The sequence below is a fragment of the Lissotriton vulgaris genome, chromosome 2_1, assembly GCF_964263255.1.
Source record: "Lissotriton vulgaris chromosome 2_1, aLisVul1.2, whole genome shotgun sequence".
NCBI lineage: Eukaryota > Metazoa > Chordata > Amphibia > Caudata > Salamandridae > Lissotriton > Lissotriton vulgaris.
In genome coordinates, this window is record NC_141687.1 from 1,290,197,507 (window position 1) to 1,290,217,798 (window position 20,292).

The window sequence follows — 20,292 nt, forward strand, 5'->3', positions numbered from 1 at the left end:
CAAAAGTATGATCAAACATTTGCTGAACTGTCAGGATGGCTAGGATGTAGATTAGATTAGACTAGCATTGAAGTGGATAGTTGAAGAAGGGATCAGTAAGGAGGTCACATGTTTTTACTCCTTCTATATCTTTATTATCTTTGTAGTACAGTAAAGGGAATTTGATACTACTATTTCGGGGGGGGGGAGGGGCTTTTGGCCTTCTCTTTTTTTTTTTTGTTAAAATTAAATGGGTCCAATGAATGGAGGGCCTCACGGGTCTTGGTGTAGTGCTGCTTCATAACTAACAGACCAGTATTCTCGAAGCTTCCAAGGGCAGGGAGGGTTGGGCTGGGAGGGGAAGGGCAGGGCAGAGTGGAGTGGGTGGGGGGAGGGTGGGAGGTTAAAGGTTAAAGGGTGCGGTAGGAGTAGAATAAAAGTGGAAAAAACAGAAGGGAAAAGCAAAAGATGATGATCTAGGAAAGAATACTAGAGTAATGTGGTTTAGATGGAAGGTTTCCATATATATTTATGGCTAAATTGAGGATCTGTTCAGTGAATGTGGGGGGGCTGAACAACAAAAATAAAAGAGCCAAAGTATACGAGATATTAAAATGTATGAACCCAGAAGTAATTTGTCTACAAGAGACGCACATCCTATGGTGTAATAATGATGCCCTTCAGATAAGGGCATATGAGCAGGCTTTATGCTCTACCCAAACTTCTATGAAAAGAAGGGTAGCTATATTTATTAAACATCAAGCCAGGGTAGTAAAACGTACACTAGCTGATGAGTGGGGCGCTGGGCAATAGTCTCACTAACCACTGGGTTGACGGTAGGGACAGTATACGAGTTGAATCAGAATGATCCCAAAATCTGGGAAGATTCGGAAGTGGAGTTAGCCTCCTGATCGACCCCTTTGATAATATGTGGTGACTTGAATATATATCTTGGGATCTCTAAGGATGGCTTGCTAAAATAAATAGAGCATTAACTACTTTTAAGGATAGTCATGGTTTGACTGATGTCTGGGCATATAAGTATTCCACTAATCCCGGGTACACCCATTTCTCTCATCCCCATAAAAAGTATGTTCGGTTGAACAATATTTTGGCTCCAACTAATATGCTTGACGAGGTAGAGATTACAAAACTTCCCCAACTTTTTTCAGACCATAATCCGGTACTTTGGGAAGTATCAGGGCAAGGAGCAGAGGTGAGGCAGCATAGCTGGTCATTCTATAGGAAATTAGTAGCTAACGAATAATTTTCTGCTTATATAAAACATTAGGTTAGAGAGTTCTTCGATATGAACCGATATAATGCCTCACGCAGGACAGTGTGGAACTCCTTTAAAGATGCTGAGGGGAGAGGTCATTAGTTATGTGGGTCAGTGCCGTAAGCAGCAGAGGGAAGAGGTCAATACATTAATAGTGCGGTTGGCACAATTGGAGGTGGAAGACTTGAAATTCATTAGTGAAGGGGGGCAAGAGAAGGAATTGAGGGAGTATACAGTAAAACGGACTATAACAAAGTCAGAAATCAATTGCTATTTTCAGGTAAGAGTGGCCCAAATGTATTAAACACATAAAAGAGAGATGTATGAGTATGGGGAAACAGCAGGAAGGCTGTTGGCCCTACGAACAAGGCAGAAAACTGTTAGGAACAACATATTCAAAATCAGGAACAGTGTAGGGCAGTGTGAAATGAGGCCCGCAGAGATGGTGGGTGTCTTTGAACAATACTATAAGGAACTATATCAAGCAGACCCTCCTAGATCAAACCTAATGGGAGCAGAAGGTAGACCGTCGGCACTTGAAAGAATCGGTGAGGCTGCATATCTGGAGATGGAAGATGAGTTTGCAGTTGAAGAGGTAGTGGACGCTTTAGGCTCCCTGTCTTCTGGAAAGGCCGCAGGTCCAGATAAAATCCCTTTTGAGGTATATAAGTTGCTTCAACATGAGCTGGCCCCGATGATGCATGATCTCTTCCTAGATGTGCAGCATTGGGGAATCCCACCATCCTCTTGGTAGGGAACGGATATGGTGATCTTTGTCAAGAAGAGAAAGCCACTGGAACTACCTGCCTCGTACTGCCCTATCTCTCTGATAAACTGATGCCAATGTGTATTCAAAGGTCTTAGCCTATCAGCTACAGAGGATCATAGCCAAACTAGTCTCACCGTGGCAGCATGACTTTGTACCAGGTAGGGGACCACAGACCATGTCAGGCGGCTTATCAGGGGGCGATATGCCTGTGGTCCTCCTAGACTCTGAAAAGGCTTTTGACTGGGTGGCATGGCAATATCTTTCGGGAGTTGTATCGGAGACAGGGTTAGCCCACGACTTATTACTGCTACCCAGGCAATGTATTATAAACCCTATGCCCGGCTGCAGGTGATGGGTAACACATCAGAGAAAATCAAGGTAGCCAGAGGGACGAGGCAGGGATGTCCATGCTCCCCAGTTCTTTTCGCCATGTACATTGACTCCTTTATTGATCAGATTCTACAAAATCCTGCAATTAAACCTGTAACAACTACAGGATACCAGACCAAGGTTTTGGCTTTACGGACGATATAGCTGTCATTACAACAGACCCAGAGAAGACAATTAAGGAAGTTGAAAGTATGGCCGAATTTGGTAGTAAATCTGGGGGTCTCCATTGCTGTGAGCACACAATTAGTGTGCTCACAGCAATGCAGTATTCAAGACCAATGTAAGATACAGTATGCCATGTACCTGGGGGTTAGGATAAGCTCCAATATGGATGCAATATGGCCCATTGGTTTAGATCTGGTGCTCAATGGTATAGGATTGGAATTTAGGCGCTTAGATAAGCTGCATCTGACAATAATAGGGAGTGCCAATGTATTAAAAATGAAAATCTTCCCTAAAGTGCTGTATCTGTTTCGTTCCATACCCCTTGAACTAGTGGATATTACTATGCCAAAAATGTATACAATGTTCTCCAATTTTATTTGGAAGTACCAAAAAACCTGACGGGGATTGAAAACTATGACGCTCCCTCGAGAGGGGTGGGGCTGGGCTGTCCCGAATCTGCTGTTTTATTATTGGCCAGCTGCACTACAACAGATGGGTCCTCTGCTCGTAACAGCTAGTTTGAGAAATGGTGACCTAAATCTACCTTCATCTATCATTTAGCTATCAGAAAAGAGGCAGAGGGGATTTTCCTTAGACAGCTAGAACCTAGCTATTATAAAAAGACACGGTTTAAGTGCATAAAGGCGGATTGGCGTCAACCATCTTGAGCCACATATACCTTTCCTAATATGAATACACTTCAAACGTGAGGATAGCCACGAAAAAAACACATAATTGATATAGATTTTTTTTCTGTACTTAAACACAGACAAATCAACTGTCTCTAATGGTCTGTTGTTCCTGTGCTTCCTGTAAAATAACTGATATGTACAAGAAAAGGAGACCCTGTATCAACAAGCATCAACATTATCACTAACAACCATGTATAATTTGACCTGCAAGGATTCTTATCCTCAACAGTGTTAATAAGATCAATGGAGTTCTGAATCCTTTCTTCCTTCACCACTTCAGGACTGCTACTGCATCCAACCATTTCAACAACCAAAAAAAAAATGATCCTTGTTTTGGTTGGATCCATTGCTGTCTTCATATATTTCAGTGACAGAATAAATAGTGCAATGAGACTTGCATGTAGCTAAACGGTGACCATTTTTTCCATGGTTGAAGCCATCTTTGTTGAAATCTGGGCAGCGGTTTCGATTGGTTGCATGCTTTCCTCCACATCTGTTACACTTTCCTTGGGACACCTCTTCTTATGTCTGAATAAAGGCTCCTGAATCTTTTAATTGAAACAATGCTGTATGGTCTGATCTCTAAGGTACTACTCAGGAATAAAACCAAACTTACAATTTGCGACAAAACATGCAAAACTGCTATATAGATTTCTATGGGCTCATAAACCATTTAGTGGAAAGAATAACATTTGAAATGCTCCCTAATAACAAGTGATTCATCCTTTCAATACCTATTTAATATTTCTAAATTTTGTCCATCACCCCACAAGGGTGGATTAAGTAGTGGCAAGTGGTTGAAAAATAATTGCACTTCTGTACCAATAAGATTGAGTGCACATCTGTTTTGCTGACAGCTATAAATAAGTTAACCTTAATTGCTGTTATAATTTAGTATATATCCCAGACCATTAACACCATTTGTATACTTTGCTCTCCACTTTGCTCTCCACATTTTATAATAAGGGATTTGTGGAATTAGCATATTGCTGAATAATGGAAAAACACACAAGCTCTTAAAACTGTCCAAGGATTGGCAATCTGAAACAGCAGATAAGGTTGGATGAAGTACTTGCAGTCATGACAGGTGTGCAGTACTGTTGATAAATGATAACTAAAGTCAGTTTATTTTTATGAAAAGTACAATTATAGCAGTCAAATGAGGTTTTAAAACTAGCACAGCTAACAGTGATCGATCAAGACCACAAAGGTACGATGAAACTAAAATGGTGGCCTTTTTTTACGAGAGCGCAGGGTGGCTCACAGCGGACATGCACATCACATAATGATAATAAGTCCCCCAGTTTCGGAAGGTCAGCAGTCAGGGGTACTGATTGGTTGCCATGTTAGAACCCCAATCTTGCAGAAGCCAAAAAGTACAGACGGGCAATGACATCTTCAACCAGCTGTCAAATAACTGTTACATAGAATACAGTTGGAGAAGAGAAGTTCAGTGAGACTGCAGGTTTCAAAAGACACTGCGCCACTGTTGAGGCATGGCTTGGGCTAGCACCTCAAACAAATAATGGAGGAGCCTACATCAAATAGAAATGAGGGAGAGGAAGAAGCTGTTCAGTTAGAGGAAAGGAAGAAGGCCAAGTGAATACAAACTTAACGATAAAGCACATATACATTATTAAATGTAGCGGATTTCCGCATACAAGACTGAAGATATAAGGGCTTGCATTACAGTTTGATGGGAGAAGGTGGGACTCTAAGGATTTTATGAAGAAACCAGATTATATAAAAGCAGGTTGCAGCAACCTGATTGATTTGAACAGTAAAAGGAAAATTATTGGATCGCTATCCCAAATTGATAGTGCTGATGATAATCCCATATTTCATGGGATCGAAACTTCGTCGACATACACTCTGACCTATTACACTATGCTTTGTAGTATTTTTGTTTTGGTTGCAGTAGTGTTTTGTTATTAATAAGAAGTGACCTAACGGTGTTATTTTCATGTTGGTCACTGTTCGCTTGCTTAAATATGTCCATATGTTTTTGAACACCTGGTTTTCTGCACATTATTGTATTTTTGCTCATTGTTTCTTTCAGTTTATTGTTTTTTTGCTCTCTTGATCTTTGGTTTTTGAAATTATTCCATATGGGGAATTCACATTTTTTTTCAAATTGTAGTAATAAAATTGAAAACTCTGATCATTGAATCTGTTATGGAACTGATTTTTGTACCCAGAATGACTGTATTTCAATTTTTGTTAAGGGGCCTTTGTTTCTAGAATGGAATCATGTATTTAGCATCTATCAATTTGCCACCCTTTTATAAATTAGCTATGTGGAACTAATTTTCAGAATAAAGGCGTCATAACGCTGTCGGGCGGAATCATTTCCGTCCGACATCGACTCGGTCATAGGACCAACCTACACCCGGTTGGCAAGCCCAACCGCCTCATTAGGATGCGAACGAACACTGTTCGGTCGCATTCTTATATGTCACTATGGGAGCATGCTGTACGACCGTAAACCGGACATAATGCATGCTCCCATAGTGAAATGGGAGGTGTGGTTCATCCCTGCACCCTGTGGCAGGCATTTCAAGGTGCCTGCCACAAGGCAACAACCATGCTCCCAAGCAGGGCCTTGCTGGGGGCCCCAAAAGATGCTTTCCGTCATGGTTCCCGTGTCGGACAGCCGCCATGGAAACCATGCCGGAAACCGTCATTGTAATCTCAAGGGCGAAATGGCCTGCCCTTGAGATTACTACCCGGCTTCCGACTGGTGAACGGGCTCTCCGGGCACTTTGGAAGCCAGACGTAATGACCGGTCGGTTTCCTGAGGCGGTTGGAAAGGAAACCGAGCAGCCCTTTATGATGCGGCCGTAAAGGCTCCAACATTTTTGAGCCGCATCGTAATCGCCCCCTTAATGTTTATTGGATCTGCCAAAAATTTAAATTAGCTTGAAATGTAACTGTATACATTTAAATGTAACTCTAGATTCAAAAGAAGGAAGCACCCCACTATAGCATGTGGATTTTGATGAATTGTCTGAGGTAATCCTAATTATAAACAATTATAAAATCAGTGCTTTTCACTTTACAAACAGGTGGACTGGAGCAACTTTGTTGCAGTTAATGGAGCAACAGCACATCCCCACTATGACCCAGATGGGACAGCGTACAATATGGGAAACTCGTACGGGAAACACGGTAGGATTTAATGAGCTAATATCTTTCTATTATGCTCTAATTTCAGCATTTAAAACATGGTTTATGTCACACCCGAAATGCAAATCGTGTCTTTTTCCTGTGCTCAGAAAAGCATATTCATCATGGACATTCACAATAAATGTATCGATAAGTATTTTTTTCCACGGATAATGTTAAAGCAATTCAATTTGCTCACTGCTTTGATTGGACAGATTTCTCAACTACATTGTTACTTGCGATTGCCAAGCTTCATTTAATGCGAACTCAAGTTGCACCACATAGGCTGAGTGGAAAATTATGCCAAAAACGGGGAAAGACTCTTACAACAGAGAGAGGCACAGAATTTACCCGAGTCAAATTTGGGAGAAAATTACAAAACCGTGGCGTAGTAACAGAAACCTTTGTAATGTAGCAAAAATAGGGAATCGTGTTATTAGAAAAGTGACATAACTCCCTCAAGTGAAACAGAAATCAGTAGTCTGAGGTCAGTTCTGTAAAAACGTGTTTGTGGCAGGTGAGTGGAAATGATGTCCATAATTATAAAAATGGGGCCATTTCCATGATAACCACCGCTGTTACCCAAGTAAATTGGACAGAGACGTCTTGAGGCTGGACAGCTGTGTTGACCGTCCCTCCATTTGAGGTCGTTACCTCCAGGTTGGACACAGAGATTGATTGTTGATGGTGAACACTGACAGCTGCTGGGGAGGATGGCATACGGAGAATGTGGTGGCTGATCAGCCTCAGGCATCTAACCAGCTGGTCTGATTGGAGGAAAAGGATAAGCAGTGAAGCTTTAGGAGTAGCAATGAGTGAGAAGGTAAGCAAATGTGACCGAGGTCACTACGTCACCAAGCCAGATGTACCTGCTTGGCGGTCACCTGATAATACATAATAATATTACAGCCAAAACACAGACGCGAAGTAATTGTTGAAACTCGTTTCCTTGCGCCACTGTTGAAATACCGATAGCACGGCATTTACTTTTTGTAGCGAGAATGAGACGGGGACAGAAAATAGGCCTGGACACCAAAATAAGTAACACATATTAGTGAATTAGAAAGCTAAAAAGGTGGCCCATGATTACAAATTTGGGTATATTATATCTTCTAAAGACACGTTATACATGTGTTTTGTAAGGTATGGTAAACTGCATGTGTCAGTTTGCTGCAGGTAATGTTTGTTTTAATATCAGGGAAAATAAAAACCAGCCCACGAGACCATTAAACAGGCGTACACACAGCCCTTAAATCGGCCCACACACACTGTCAGACCAGCCCGCGGGGCACTGCCTTAGTGCTAATATCGGCAACACTCCCCAACCTTCCCACAGCAATACTTTAGCGAAATAATCAGACACAACACATTTTTAGTGGAGAAAATTGCTACAGGTTTATTTGCATAACAAATATGCCAACATGGTGGGTTATCTTACAGGCGATCCCAGGGCAGGCAGCCCCTCGCCACCTGCCCACCTGATGAGCCAATCTACCCAGTGGCCCTCGCCAACCGGTGTTTGTCGATTTTGGTGGAGGGTCTAGCCCCTCCCACCGGCGGACCGCCAGTCCGCCCCTTACTCACACCCCTCCCAGCTAAGGGGGGGCAGAGAGTTGCAGGCAACCCCCGGTTGCTCAGGTCCACAACCGCCCGAAGGACTAACGGGGCGCCGTCGTTCCTCCAGGGTCCAGCGTGAGGACCTCCCTGGGGATTTTGGCTTTCGCACCCTTCATGTGCTCCTGCAGAGGGTACCCTTACTGTACCTTACAGCCTCTGGATCGCCCTGTAACTCCGCCAAAGCACTGGGTGTGGCCACCGTCACCCCAGGGCCCCCCACCACTATAGACCTAGTTACCTACAGCCTGTTAATTCAAAGGCCTCCCTCAGATCAAGCAAGGACATGTCCATTCCTCCTCTGGACAGCTGTGCTGACCAGCAACCACAAGCCCCTATCAGTTGTGCCGCTCTACAGGCCTGTGAACTGTATCAGTACTGTCCCTGATCCTCTCAACTATGACTGCAAACTGTGCTCTGGAGTTGTCCGTATTAGTACTCCATCCCCTCCATTTCAGCAATATCAAGGCCAGTCGCACCCTCATGGGAATGGCTCACTCGCGCCCCCTGCTCACAGAAAGGCCTATTTATGTGTAGCCCATAACCTTGCATTTATTCTAGACGGTATATCAGGGTTCTGATGAAACTTAGCTTGCTTGACTGGCGAGTGCGCATTGCACCTTCGCGGATATGAATTTTCCTACTCCTTTTCCGGCCGCCAAGCTGATGACCTTGCCCGCCCCAACCCTGGGCAACCTAAAAGAAGCTATACTGTTACCCATGTGCGCAGCTGCTGTTGCTAATGATGGTCCCATACAGAACCGGTAAACTAGATGCTGTACTATATCATTCACTCATGGTGCAGCACCACTTGGCCCATTACATCAACTTGACAAGCACAGGAGCAAGCCTGAGCTGGCTACCCCAGGTCCCTGCTGCGCACGCCTTACCCTAAAGAGCTCTCTTAATTACGAAGCATTCAACCCAACAGAAATGACCCATCTGTATCCAACTCGCAGTGTGTCAGGCCCCCTCAAGGCTAAAAGGATGCCCTGGGCCGAAGGCAGTTGTCCACAATGATCTTGACTTACTGAGTGAACATTATTTCAACCACCTAGCTAACTAGATCACAGGAGAACTCCTGGTTAAAACTTTTTTGGGCGGGCCCTAGCCAGGTTTACAGAAGTCCAGACTTGACAATACTGTTGCCCCTGACCACCTGGACGGCCCTCTCCCCTGCTGTGTGCAAACCCTATAGTGTGTCACAAGTACTGACCTTCAGATAACTTCTGGAAAAGACCCCTGGGTACCCCCGTAATGATTACCATACCAGTCTTCTGCCCATCTACCCTTGTGGTTACCCCTCCTGTCACCTATGAGCTGAGGCCAGTAGTTGCATAAGGTAATTGAGCACAACTGAGTTTGCTGATGTGTAAGGGGGGCATGGTAATTGCAAAACCGCTACACTTAACACTGCTTCTTCTCTCCCCTACACGAAGTCAGAACCGGGTTGTCACCTTGCCCCCATAGAGCACTTAACCAGGAATAGCATTCAGGCTCCGAGCCCGGAGCACGCCCTGGCCATTCCTGCTTCTGTTCCCACCTGTCCTTCTCAGAGTGGTGCCTGTGTACTTGATCCGATTGTCCTGAAATTAGAAACAATGTTACACTCCAATCCTGGACGTGCTGACCCAGAACCCCACACACTGGCCCCAGTATGTTCTTCCCCTGTCCCTGCTCCAAGCCCTGGCAGGCCAGCCTGCTAGGCGTGGTTTGACCATTATAGAACGAAACCCGTGTGTTTCTGGAAGAGAGAACAAATCTATGAAAACAGCCCCTAACCAGCATTGACAAGTAAGCCTATTGCTAACTCGATCGCCAGGATCAGAGCCCCTTACTAGCGCACCAGTTGCTGTACAAGAGAACACATTCCATTATTGCACATGGGATGCATGATATGCCCAGACACACCATTTGTTTAAAAGACAACGCATTTCAATTTTGTCACAGGAGATGCATGATTTGTCCACACTCTGCCACTGCTTACCGAGAGAACACACCAATTATTGTCCAGTAAATCAACAAATTGCCCAGACTCATCAGTTGTTTAACAAGAGAAAACATCCAATTATTGAACAGGAGCTACCTGCTATGCTCAGACTCACCAGTTGACTACCAATGTATTACTTCCATGGGGTGTAACCTGCGCACCCCACAACAGGGACAGTAATGACATCTGGGGAGAACCTGGGTGTCCCAGACCCTAGCACACTGCCCCCAGTGTGCTATGACCCTTATACCTGTTGATAATTCAGGTAGCCCCCATGTGAGTAGGGCGGTTCTCCAGCGTGGTTCCTGCATTTGAGACATAAAAGATCAATTAAAAGCCCTGCCCCCTCTCATATACCAATATGGATTCTCTGCAATGAGACAGGGGCCATCAATGCCCCCCACGCTACCAAGGCCAAGCCTGTTTGTCAGTTACGAGAACTAGTTTGTCCATATTACATTCTCGTAAGGAGTTGGGTGGGGCAAATACTTGCGTACCTCCAGCGCCTAATGCAGTAGTGTAGCGTCTTGAAACTAAGTCAATTATTCAAATGCTAAGTCTGATAATGACCATTGCACTTTGGTGTGTGTGATTTAGAATCACTTCTTAACTTGTCCCCTTACTATTCTTCCCAGAAACACCTCCTTCTCCCAGGCCTTCAAAACTGACCTCAAAGTTCTCCTCCTTTTAAAGATACTTCCAAATTTAATTCATGCCCTCTCTATTATCTGAAGGAAGACCTTTTATTATAGAAAGTTCTATTATCCTTTACTATGGAAGTGTCTTCCCAGTGTGTTCTTGTGGTTTGAGAGTCTGCCATTTATTGCAGTATTATCCTTCTACCTGTGTTTGTACTCTTTTGTAACATGCACACGTCACTTTTCTCTTGTAACACACTGTTTGCTACCTCTTGCATTGTGTTTGCTTCCGGTACTTGCACAAGTGCCACCTTTGCCTATGTAACGTTTGTTCTTGTGTTAGACTGTCTGCCATGTATTGCAGTATTTTACCCCTACTTGTACTTTATACCCTTTTGTAACTTGCACACATGTCACTTTTTCTTCCTGTAATGCACCGTTTGCTACCTCTTGTATTGTTTGCTCACGTTTGTCACTTAGCTTCATATAACTTAGCGTTTGCTTTTGTAATGTGTTCACTTATAGTGCTCTCATGTATCAGTTCTGTTCCTATTGTGAAGCGCACTGATACCTTCAGGTAAACTCTGCGCTATATAAAGGCATAAATAAGAGTGAGTACATGATTGTGAACTGCAGCGGGATGCGGAGCGTCAATACAAGACTCGAACCCGGTTCCCCCACATCAACAGAAAATCGTGCACATCGGGAAACTACAAGCGGGTCACTACTGCTCTGCCGCCTAAAAGGCCGGGCCAGCCGGCTTGGCTCACTCGACCGCCTCCCCACGAGCCACGGCATCCCATGAGTGCTGGAATGCCTCCACCACTGTTAGCTGTGAGATGCCGGCCCAGTGAATAGAGCAGCTGCCTGTACCCGAATAGGGCCGTCCGACACAAGTGTGGCCGGTAGGGGGTTGAGATGTCCAATACAGGGACAACGGGCATAAATACAAAGCGGCTACGGCCACGACCGGACTGCGGGACCACCGCCAAAACTTCGCTCCTAGAAGGAAGAGCCTCCACCGTACCCGCTGCACCCCCCACACACCGGATATCATTGCAAGCCACCAACGCTGCCATGGACGGGATCACGGCATTCCAGAAAAGCTGCGGAGAGCTATAAACTCACAGCGAGCACTGCGTACTATGCTCCTCCCGGACACTGCATTTCCGTGGCATCAATGGGGGGTTGAGCACCTCGGGGATGTGGGCCACCCCCGTGCTGCTTGCAGTTCCCCACTGCCAAACGCACGCATTAGCTCTGCCGCACAGGAGGCCGGAGCAGCTGGCTTGGCTCCGTCGACCGCCAACCCCGCGAGCCCCGGCAGGAAACTAACCATGGACCCCACAATGCCCGTTTAACAATGGCCGTCCAAAACCAGAACGTGGGCCCATGACCCATGCCCAGGATCTCCCGTGCTAGGCTCGTAAGCCCCTAATCACCCAGGGCAGTGACCTGTGGCCGCACTCGACCGTTGTCCCCCATCGGCACATTGACAAAAGAGCAGAGGGCAATGATGGGCTCCGATATAGACGGCAATGGGCAGGGGCACCCGCCCCAAGGGAACGTCGAAGAGAACACAAACCGCCAAAAGGGGGGCCAGACTCACACCGACTGCTGACCGTTTGCGCCCCCCCACTACAGCACCTGCCCCCCCTGGGCAGAAGGAGTCCAACAAAAGGACCATCGCCTTCCCCCCTACATGAACAGTTTTCCAAAGCAATGGCTGGTTGGTGACAGGGTGGGGGGGGGGGGCACAACGACTCGCCACAAGCTCCCATGGCCGGCGTCAGGATGAGGGAGATTACATCCTGAGCGGCGAAAGACGAAACCGGGAAAAAAGGGGGGATGGGGAGGTGTTATAAACTCTCTTATCTAACACCCTAAGTAGCATTACGCTGGGTATCTGCGGCACAGATCAGCAAACCCCCATTCCGAAGGCCTAAGCCATTCACCCATGTGACCTTGTTGGTGCTCAACACCCCTTGACCCCCCCTACCCCTCCGCCAACCTCCGCGGCAAAAACTGAAAAAACCCACTAGTCCGGCACACCGTGCTCCAGCGGAATCACACCACATGACAAAGCCCCCAGGGCCAGCATCGCACTGCGGGAAGCTTCAACACGCCGCATAGACACAATTGGGACGCGAAAGCAAGCTTAGGAACTATAGCTACCCGAGCCATGTTAGTGACAAGCTCGTCGTATTACGATTGCAAAAAAGGGTGGGGGCAGTCAACAGTGTTCAAATTTTACTCTTCACAATGAAAAGAACGATATCATGATATATCCCCCATGGGAGTGTTCACACTGAATATATATACCACTTCAATACACAGTGTTTGTTCCTAAAGCGCACCACCGTGATGTTCATTCTAAGAAGCAATTCCATAAATGATAACCCTTGTAGTACTGTGCTTCAAAAAAAATGCAACAAGAGAAAGGGGGATGTTGGGTAGACAAGGCTTGTCTTGCACAACTTGACAATCACACGGCTTCACACAGAGTTAGCTTCGCATGCCTCTTGCAACCCCCGTGGAGAGTCAGTATATGCTAGTGGCGCCCGCGGTAAAAGCTTGAATTTGCTCGGAGCTATGGCTATGGGAGAGTTAGTGGTTGGGGGCCCCCTTGTGGGAGTCCCGCGCAAAAGGTCCTCGGGAAAGATGGCGGGAGGGTGTCTGAGCACGGCATATTCAGAGGCGACACCGCAGGCGGAGCGCGCCCCTGCCGCGGATGAGGGGGGGTGCATGGTCGCACCATCTACTTGGAATCCACGCGACCCCACCTTCCCCCATCCATTGTGCAGCTATATTGAGTAATGCGGCCAGCGGCTACTTCGAAAAGTGACGGGGAGGGCTTGGGAGCACCGAGAAGGGGACATGGCCACGAGGACCATGGAGGCCCGACGCCAAGACCCCGCGTCGCCGCTTGGCTGCATGCGGCCCAGCACCCGTCTGTGAACAGCTGCAGCTGCTGAACGAATGCCCACCCCCTCGATCACACAGCCTACACCGAGGCCCGCATATTTATGGCCACCCGGCACTCCCTAGCTCCAGCCCAGCAACAGCCGCACACAAGAGGTGGGGGGCACCATTAGCTGCAAGCCTTCAGGTGTCTGGCGGCGCAACCGAACACGCCGCCCCGCAAAGCACGAGGCTGCGCGCTAACCCCAGACTAGGCGGCATGCTGCTGCTGTGAAAGCGGCCAATGGTCTTTGCAGCCCCAGGAAAGTAGCATGACATAGAGGACCACGTGGGGGGCGGCCAGCAGGACACCGCGTCGCAGACCCGGGGTAGGTCAGAACTAGCCAAGATGGCGCACGGCCACTGGGCCCAACACCCCCACCCCTGCCAGCCCCATCCCGCACTGCGCTCACAAGGCCCCCGATGCCTGTGCACAACCCTCCCCCCGTGCCGGGCAGATATCGGGGATCGCCTAGCACGGAGGAGAGTGTCGGTAATGCACGTGGAACCAGGGTTTCGAGGCATATAAGCTGCAGATTGTACACTGAGCATTAGATCGCCACCTGGTGTTTTGTGCTCGGATGATTGCAGGTTGTTGTCTTGGAAGAAGTCTTTGTAGTCACGAGATAGGTGACTCCTCCCTTGGACAATACTGCGCATAGGCATCAGCTCCATCCTTGTTTTTTCCGCCACTGGGTTCGGATGAAAGTTTCTCCGCTCCGGTTAGAAAAACACTTTTTCAAGCACATCGAAGCACAAAACTTCCTCAAACTTCAAAAAACTACCTTCGACATCGACTACATTAGTTTCGACGCCATCAGTTCCATTCCGGTCATCAACGCGGACCGTTGGGCCTATCGACGCCGTGCGGCCTACACCTCATGGACAGAACTCCGTTCAAAAGATGCCCGGTATGTCGAGCAAAGTTTCCACATAGCGTTCACCACGAGGTCTGCAACCTCTGTCTATCGCCAGAACACGACAAATCGACCTGCACAGCTTGTGCATCCTTCCGATCAAAGAAAACCATCCAGGATCGGAGGGCCCGTTGACACGAAATGAGGAGATCTGCTCTGGAACCGGAAGATATCTTCGATGAAGAGGTCCCGCTTTTTCCCCGAAGAAGATTCGCCTGATCCCCAGATCGTATCAGAGGCAGACGACTCAGATGACTCCATTCCATCGGGTCAGCGCGTGAGTACTACTGCCCATGCACCACATACAGTTCCCAAACCGAAGGCAAAGGTCAGCAGTCCGCCCGCTGGGCCCAGTCGAGACCGAACACCCGCTTCGAATGCCCCTCCTTCGAGCCCGGCTCCGAAGAAACCAACTAAGCCTTCTAGTGCCTCGGCACCGAGCAAACCGCACGTGCCGATTCCACCTCTTCCATCGGGACCAAAACTAGCTCGGCACCAAAACCGAAGGATGGCTCGGCACCAAAACAGAAAGACCTCTCGGCACCGAAGCCTAAAGAAGTATCGGCACCGAAACCGAAAGAAGTACCGGCTCTGAAGCCGTCCACTTTTAAACCTAAAAGTGTGAAGCCATCGTCCGATGCCTCGAAGCTGACGACACCAGCTCCCACACCGAAAACACCTTCTTCAGTGCCGAAGCCCGCAAGGCCCGATTCCGATGTGCCCGAACCCTCGAACCTGCCTACCAAGCCGAAAACAAAACTTTCGGCACCGAAAACTACGCCAAAGGACATTTCAACACCTCCCAAGGCTAAAGACGCAAAACAACCTCGGCTGGAACTGGAAATCGACGCCCAAGAAGCTTGTACATGAGGAGGAACTTTTCATGCCAGATCCTCGACAAAAGAAGATCTACATCGACCCAAAAACAGGCAATGTAGAAGCTACAAAATACAGGTACGGATTACGCACTCCTCGTTTGGTTTTTAGGTGAAAAGGTTGTGGTGTGCATCAAAGATTTCACTCCCCAACGATAAGGTGTGGCAATCAATGTAATGTCCGTGACACTTAGGATAAGTGCCAACTCTCTGAGCACAACCTCTAGAAAACGATTCTCGTTTTTTCCAAATTTAATTCCAATAAAGTTTAAACCAGAACTGTGTTGAATTCTCTCATTATTTATTTCATGTTGTTTTCACATGAATATTTCTTGTTCAAGAAGTTAAAGTCTGTAAATTCCATATTTCATTGCTGGTACAACACGTTGTGGTACATCATCACCCAAGGCATTTCGGACAGTCAGTCCTTCATCAGGGGTGTTCTGTAAACAATGTGGTTAACATCTTGTCATACACTCTTTCAGATCAAGAAAAATCAGTACTAAAAAAGGGCACTTCTTTCATTCCCACTAGTCATACCAACGAATTAGAGCTGGAAATCAGCCTGTTTAAATTTATGCGCAATCTGCGTTTAAGACATTTCTTTGAGAACATCATGCCTGCACCAGACAGCAATCAAGTTGATCAATTGAAAGGTTTACGTGCAAAGAGTACTTTTATGGCACCTGTCAGCCATAAATCCTTCGACATCTTTGAAAATCTGGTTAAAAATGACATCTCTGGCTTTAACTACACAAGAAAGAAAAAGCATACTAACATGACGAACAAGGAGTATTCCATACTCAACAACTTGGCCCAAAAAGTGGAAATCACGTATCAGTCTGCAGATAAGGGAGGAGCCCTAGTCCTCATGGATACAGTTTTCTATCGTGAACAAGTTCAAGAACATCTCTCCGATACAAACACTTACAATCTCATACAGCTCAACCCCACCCGACAATACACGGAAGTATTACTCAACATTTTGTCTACAGCCCATGATAATGGCATTATCAATCAAAAAAACAAGCAATTCTTGACTCCAAATAATCCAAAAACTCCCAGCATGTATATGCTACCTAAAATTCATAAGAATCTGACACAACCCCCATTCAGACCAATTGTCTCTACCCGTGGTAGCATCCATGAAGGCACCGGAAAACTCATAGACAGATATTTACAACCTCTGATTCAACTATCTCGCACTTATGTCAAAGATACCACAGACTTTTTACATCAGATACGTGATATCACATTTGAGGACAATGAAACCATCTGGTTATGCTCTATAGACGTTAAATCGCTCTATACTAGTATACCACATGACCTTGGCATGGAAGCTATTGAGAACATTTTACTACATTCAGATTTAGACAATGACTTTCAGATTTTCATCATGCAACTCATGCACTTCACGCTATGCCAAAGCTATTTTTCATGGGAGGATCAGTGTTATGTACAGTTGTCCGGTACTTCCATGGGCAACTGTGCGGCACCGGTCTATGCCAACGCGTTCATGAAGTACTTTGAGGAGAACAATATCTTGAACCATGCCCCTTGGAATACACATGCCAAGATCTTTCTGAGATACATCGACGATATCTTTGTTTTATGGCAAGGAGATCAGGGATCTCTAGAAGCAGCGCTCACACAACTTAACAGCATCAATGACCGAATTCAATTCACTTTTGAAATGAGTCAACAAACTATCACTTTCTTGGATGTTACTGTTACAAGAGTTATTAATCATCTAGAAACCAATTTGCACAGGAAAGTAACAGACAAAAACAATACTCTCCACTACAAATCATTCCACCAAAAGGCATTGAAGAATCATCTTCCGTTTTCTCAACTCCTTCGAGTTAAACGGATTGTATCAGACACAGCTAAATATGAGGGACAAGCTATCAACATGATTAAACGTTTTGAACAGAGAGGTTACCCTCAAACTATTTTGAGAAATGCAAAAGAGCGTTGTGATAAACTCAACCGTCAAGATGTTTTGACAATGAAGAAGAAAGACAATGTTAAAAGACCTGTGGTCGTTTCCAAATACTCAGTTGCTTCAAAAGCATACAAAGCTTCCATACTAAGACACTGGTCTATCATCAGCACTGAGCAAGATTTCAAAGACATCTTCCGTGATCAACCTTTAATTGCATATAAGAGGGGCAACAATTTGAAAGAAATCATCAAAAATCCCAAACAAGTTTCCGCTACCGCATTTAAAGGTAATCAACCATGCCTCAATTGCAAAAATTGCAATAACCTCATCAAGGGACCGATCATAAAACATCCAATGAAGGGCACGAACATCAACTTGAGACTCAATGCAACATGCGATACTGAGAACGTGATTTATATCATCAAATGCCCTTGTGGATTAGTTTACACTGGAAAGACTTCTCGGAAATTGAAAACGCGAATAAACGAGCACAAAAGCAATATAAGGACTGAAAATGTTAAATCCAATTTAGCAACACATTTCAAAGAGAATAGACATAATGTCAGTCAACTCAGATTTGCTGCTGTAGAGATTGTGGCTAAGCGTGACGACAGAGACAACAGTAATTTCCTTTTACAACGTGAAAATCAATGGATTAAATTTTTGCAATCTTCGAAACCTTCTAGTTTAAATGACCGGATGGAATTTACATGCTATCTATAACAACCTGCTCTTTTCATTAATGCAAAGTTTTTTTTCACCTATGTAATGTTTTTCTTCATTATTGTATTGTCTTTTGCATCATTGCTACGTTTTCTCTTTATACCATAACTATGATGTCCTGATTATTTTAATTACTATATCCCCATACACGTTCTATTCTCTTTCTCTTTTAACCTTTAAAACTCTCGGCACTCTTGTGTGTATACCTCTACAATATGGCCACCAACTACGATGTCCTCTTTCTATGTTTACGTCACAAGTCCTTTCACTTCCGTATATACGGCACGTCTGATTACTTTCAGTCAGCGAAGGGCGTACGATATAGACGCGCGGGTCTACATTTCTTCACGAGTAAGTTTGCACATTGGTGTTTGAGCTTGTCTTTATTCTTTTAACGTCTAAACCGCACTCGCGAGTCTCCTTTCTACAATGGTGTTTGAACGTGCGTTTGTCTGTTTTATCTCCTAAAGCACTTTAATTCCTCCTTTTACACTCTGGACGAACACTTGATGGATGTGATGTATCTTTGGACAATGTATTTTTCAACAGCCGCACATGATATATAAAGGCACGGGGTTCTATCTTTTCCGTGGTTCTATCTTTTTCGTCACTCTAACGTTAGTGGGATAAACAAGCACTTATTTTCTTTTCATCATTAATTCAGTTCACGCATAGCATGCATGTAAATGAGCAGACATTTTTTGGCGGATCATACATACATTGCTTTTATATTGTTTACAGAACACCCCTGATGAAGGACTGACTGTCCAAAATGCATTGGGTGATGATGTACCATAACGTGTTGTACCAGCAATGAAATATGGAATTTACAGACTTTAACTTCTTGAACAAGAAATATTCATGTGAAAACAACATGAAATAAATAATGAGAGAATTCAACACAGTTCTGGTTTAAACTTTATTGGAATTAAATTTGGAAAAACGAGAATCGTTTTCTAGAGGTTGTGCTCAGAGAGTTGGCACTTATCCTAAGTGTCACGGACATTACAATGTAGAAGCTACACCACACAAGAAGATACCAGCAGGTGCACCGCCCACACCTGTGGTTCCTGCCAAGAAAAAGGACTGTGCAACATCCCCTATGCACCTTTCCTTGCCTATACCTCCTCCTCCTTCTCCTTCTGTTCCTCCTCACATTGCACCTCAAATCTCTCCAGCACATTCTCCACTTTTATCATCATATTCACCTCAACATGATGATGAATATAGTCTGGGTGGATGGAATGATACAGATGAACCTTTCCCATACCACGTGGATGACGTTATATGGGACTTGCCAAACCCACAAAATGCGCCTGACATTCCTGACCCGCAGTTATACCCTTCAAAACCTGCCCCTCCAGAAAATAACATTGGTTTTGGTCATTTATTAAACAGAGCTGCTGCTTACCACAAAGTCACCATGCATTCTGATGAGACTGAGGAGGATTTTCTCTTAGATACCTTTGAACAGTCTCAACGATCTGTTCAAATTCTTCCCATGATTAAAGGGGTCATCAAACATGCTCCGGAGGTATTTAAAGACCCGGTACGGATTAGAATTTTGAACCCCAGAATTGAGAAAAAATATAGGCCTGCACCCACAGATCCAGTCTACATTAAAGGACACCTACCATTAGATTCTTTAGTTGTGTCCAATGCTAGGAAAAGGGCAAATTCTCAAACTCCTGGCGAAGCCCCAGCACCTGAAAAAAAATCCAAAGTAATTGATGGGTCAGGTAAAAGAATAGCTGCACAAGCCACTAACATATGGCGTATAGCTAATACACAAGCCCTCCTCTCTCGTTACGATAGGGCTCATTATGATCAATTAGAAAAACTACTTGAGCATCTACCAGATCAGTATAAAGCTAAGGCAACTGAGTATCGTAGCATTCTGTGCATTGCTCACATTGCCTGCATATTGACCTGTGCCAGATTAATTTCGTAGCGCTATACCGCATTGACTGCACATTGACTTGTGGCAGATTAATTTTGTAGCGCTATACCGCATTGACTGCATATTGACTTGTGGCAGATTAATTTCGTAGCGCTATACCGCATTGACTGCATATTGACTTGTGGCAGATTTATTTCGTAGCGCTATACCGCAATGACTGCATATTGACTTCTGCCAGATTTATTTCGTAGCGCTATACTGCATTGACTGCATATTGACTTGTGCCAGAT

At 45.4% G+C, this 20,292-nt stretch overlaps 1 protein-coding gene across 1 annotated transcript in view; it reads left to right on the forward strand.

Annotated features, from left to right (window-relative positions):
• Positions 1-20,292, forward strand: part of LOC147732522 (carotenoid-cleaving dioxygenase, mitochondrial-like) — a 481,496-nt gene that overhangs the window by 161,649 nt on the left and 299,555 nt on the right. The window contains exon 5 of the mRNA XM_086954272.1: positions 6,340-6,442. Coding sequence (XP_086810398.1) covers positions 6,340-6,442 — 103 coding nt within the window. The remainder of the gene's footprint in view (positions 1-6,339; positions 6,443-20,292) is intronic.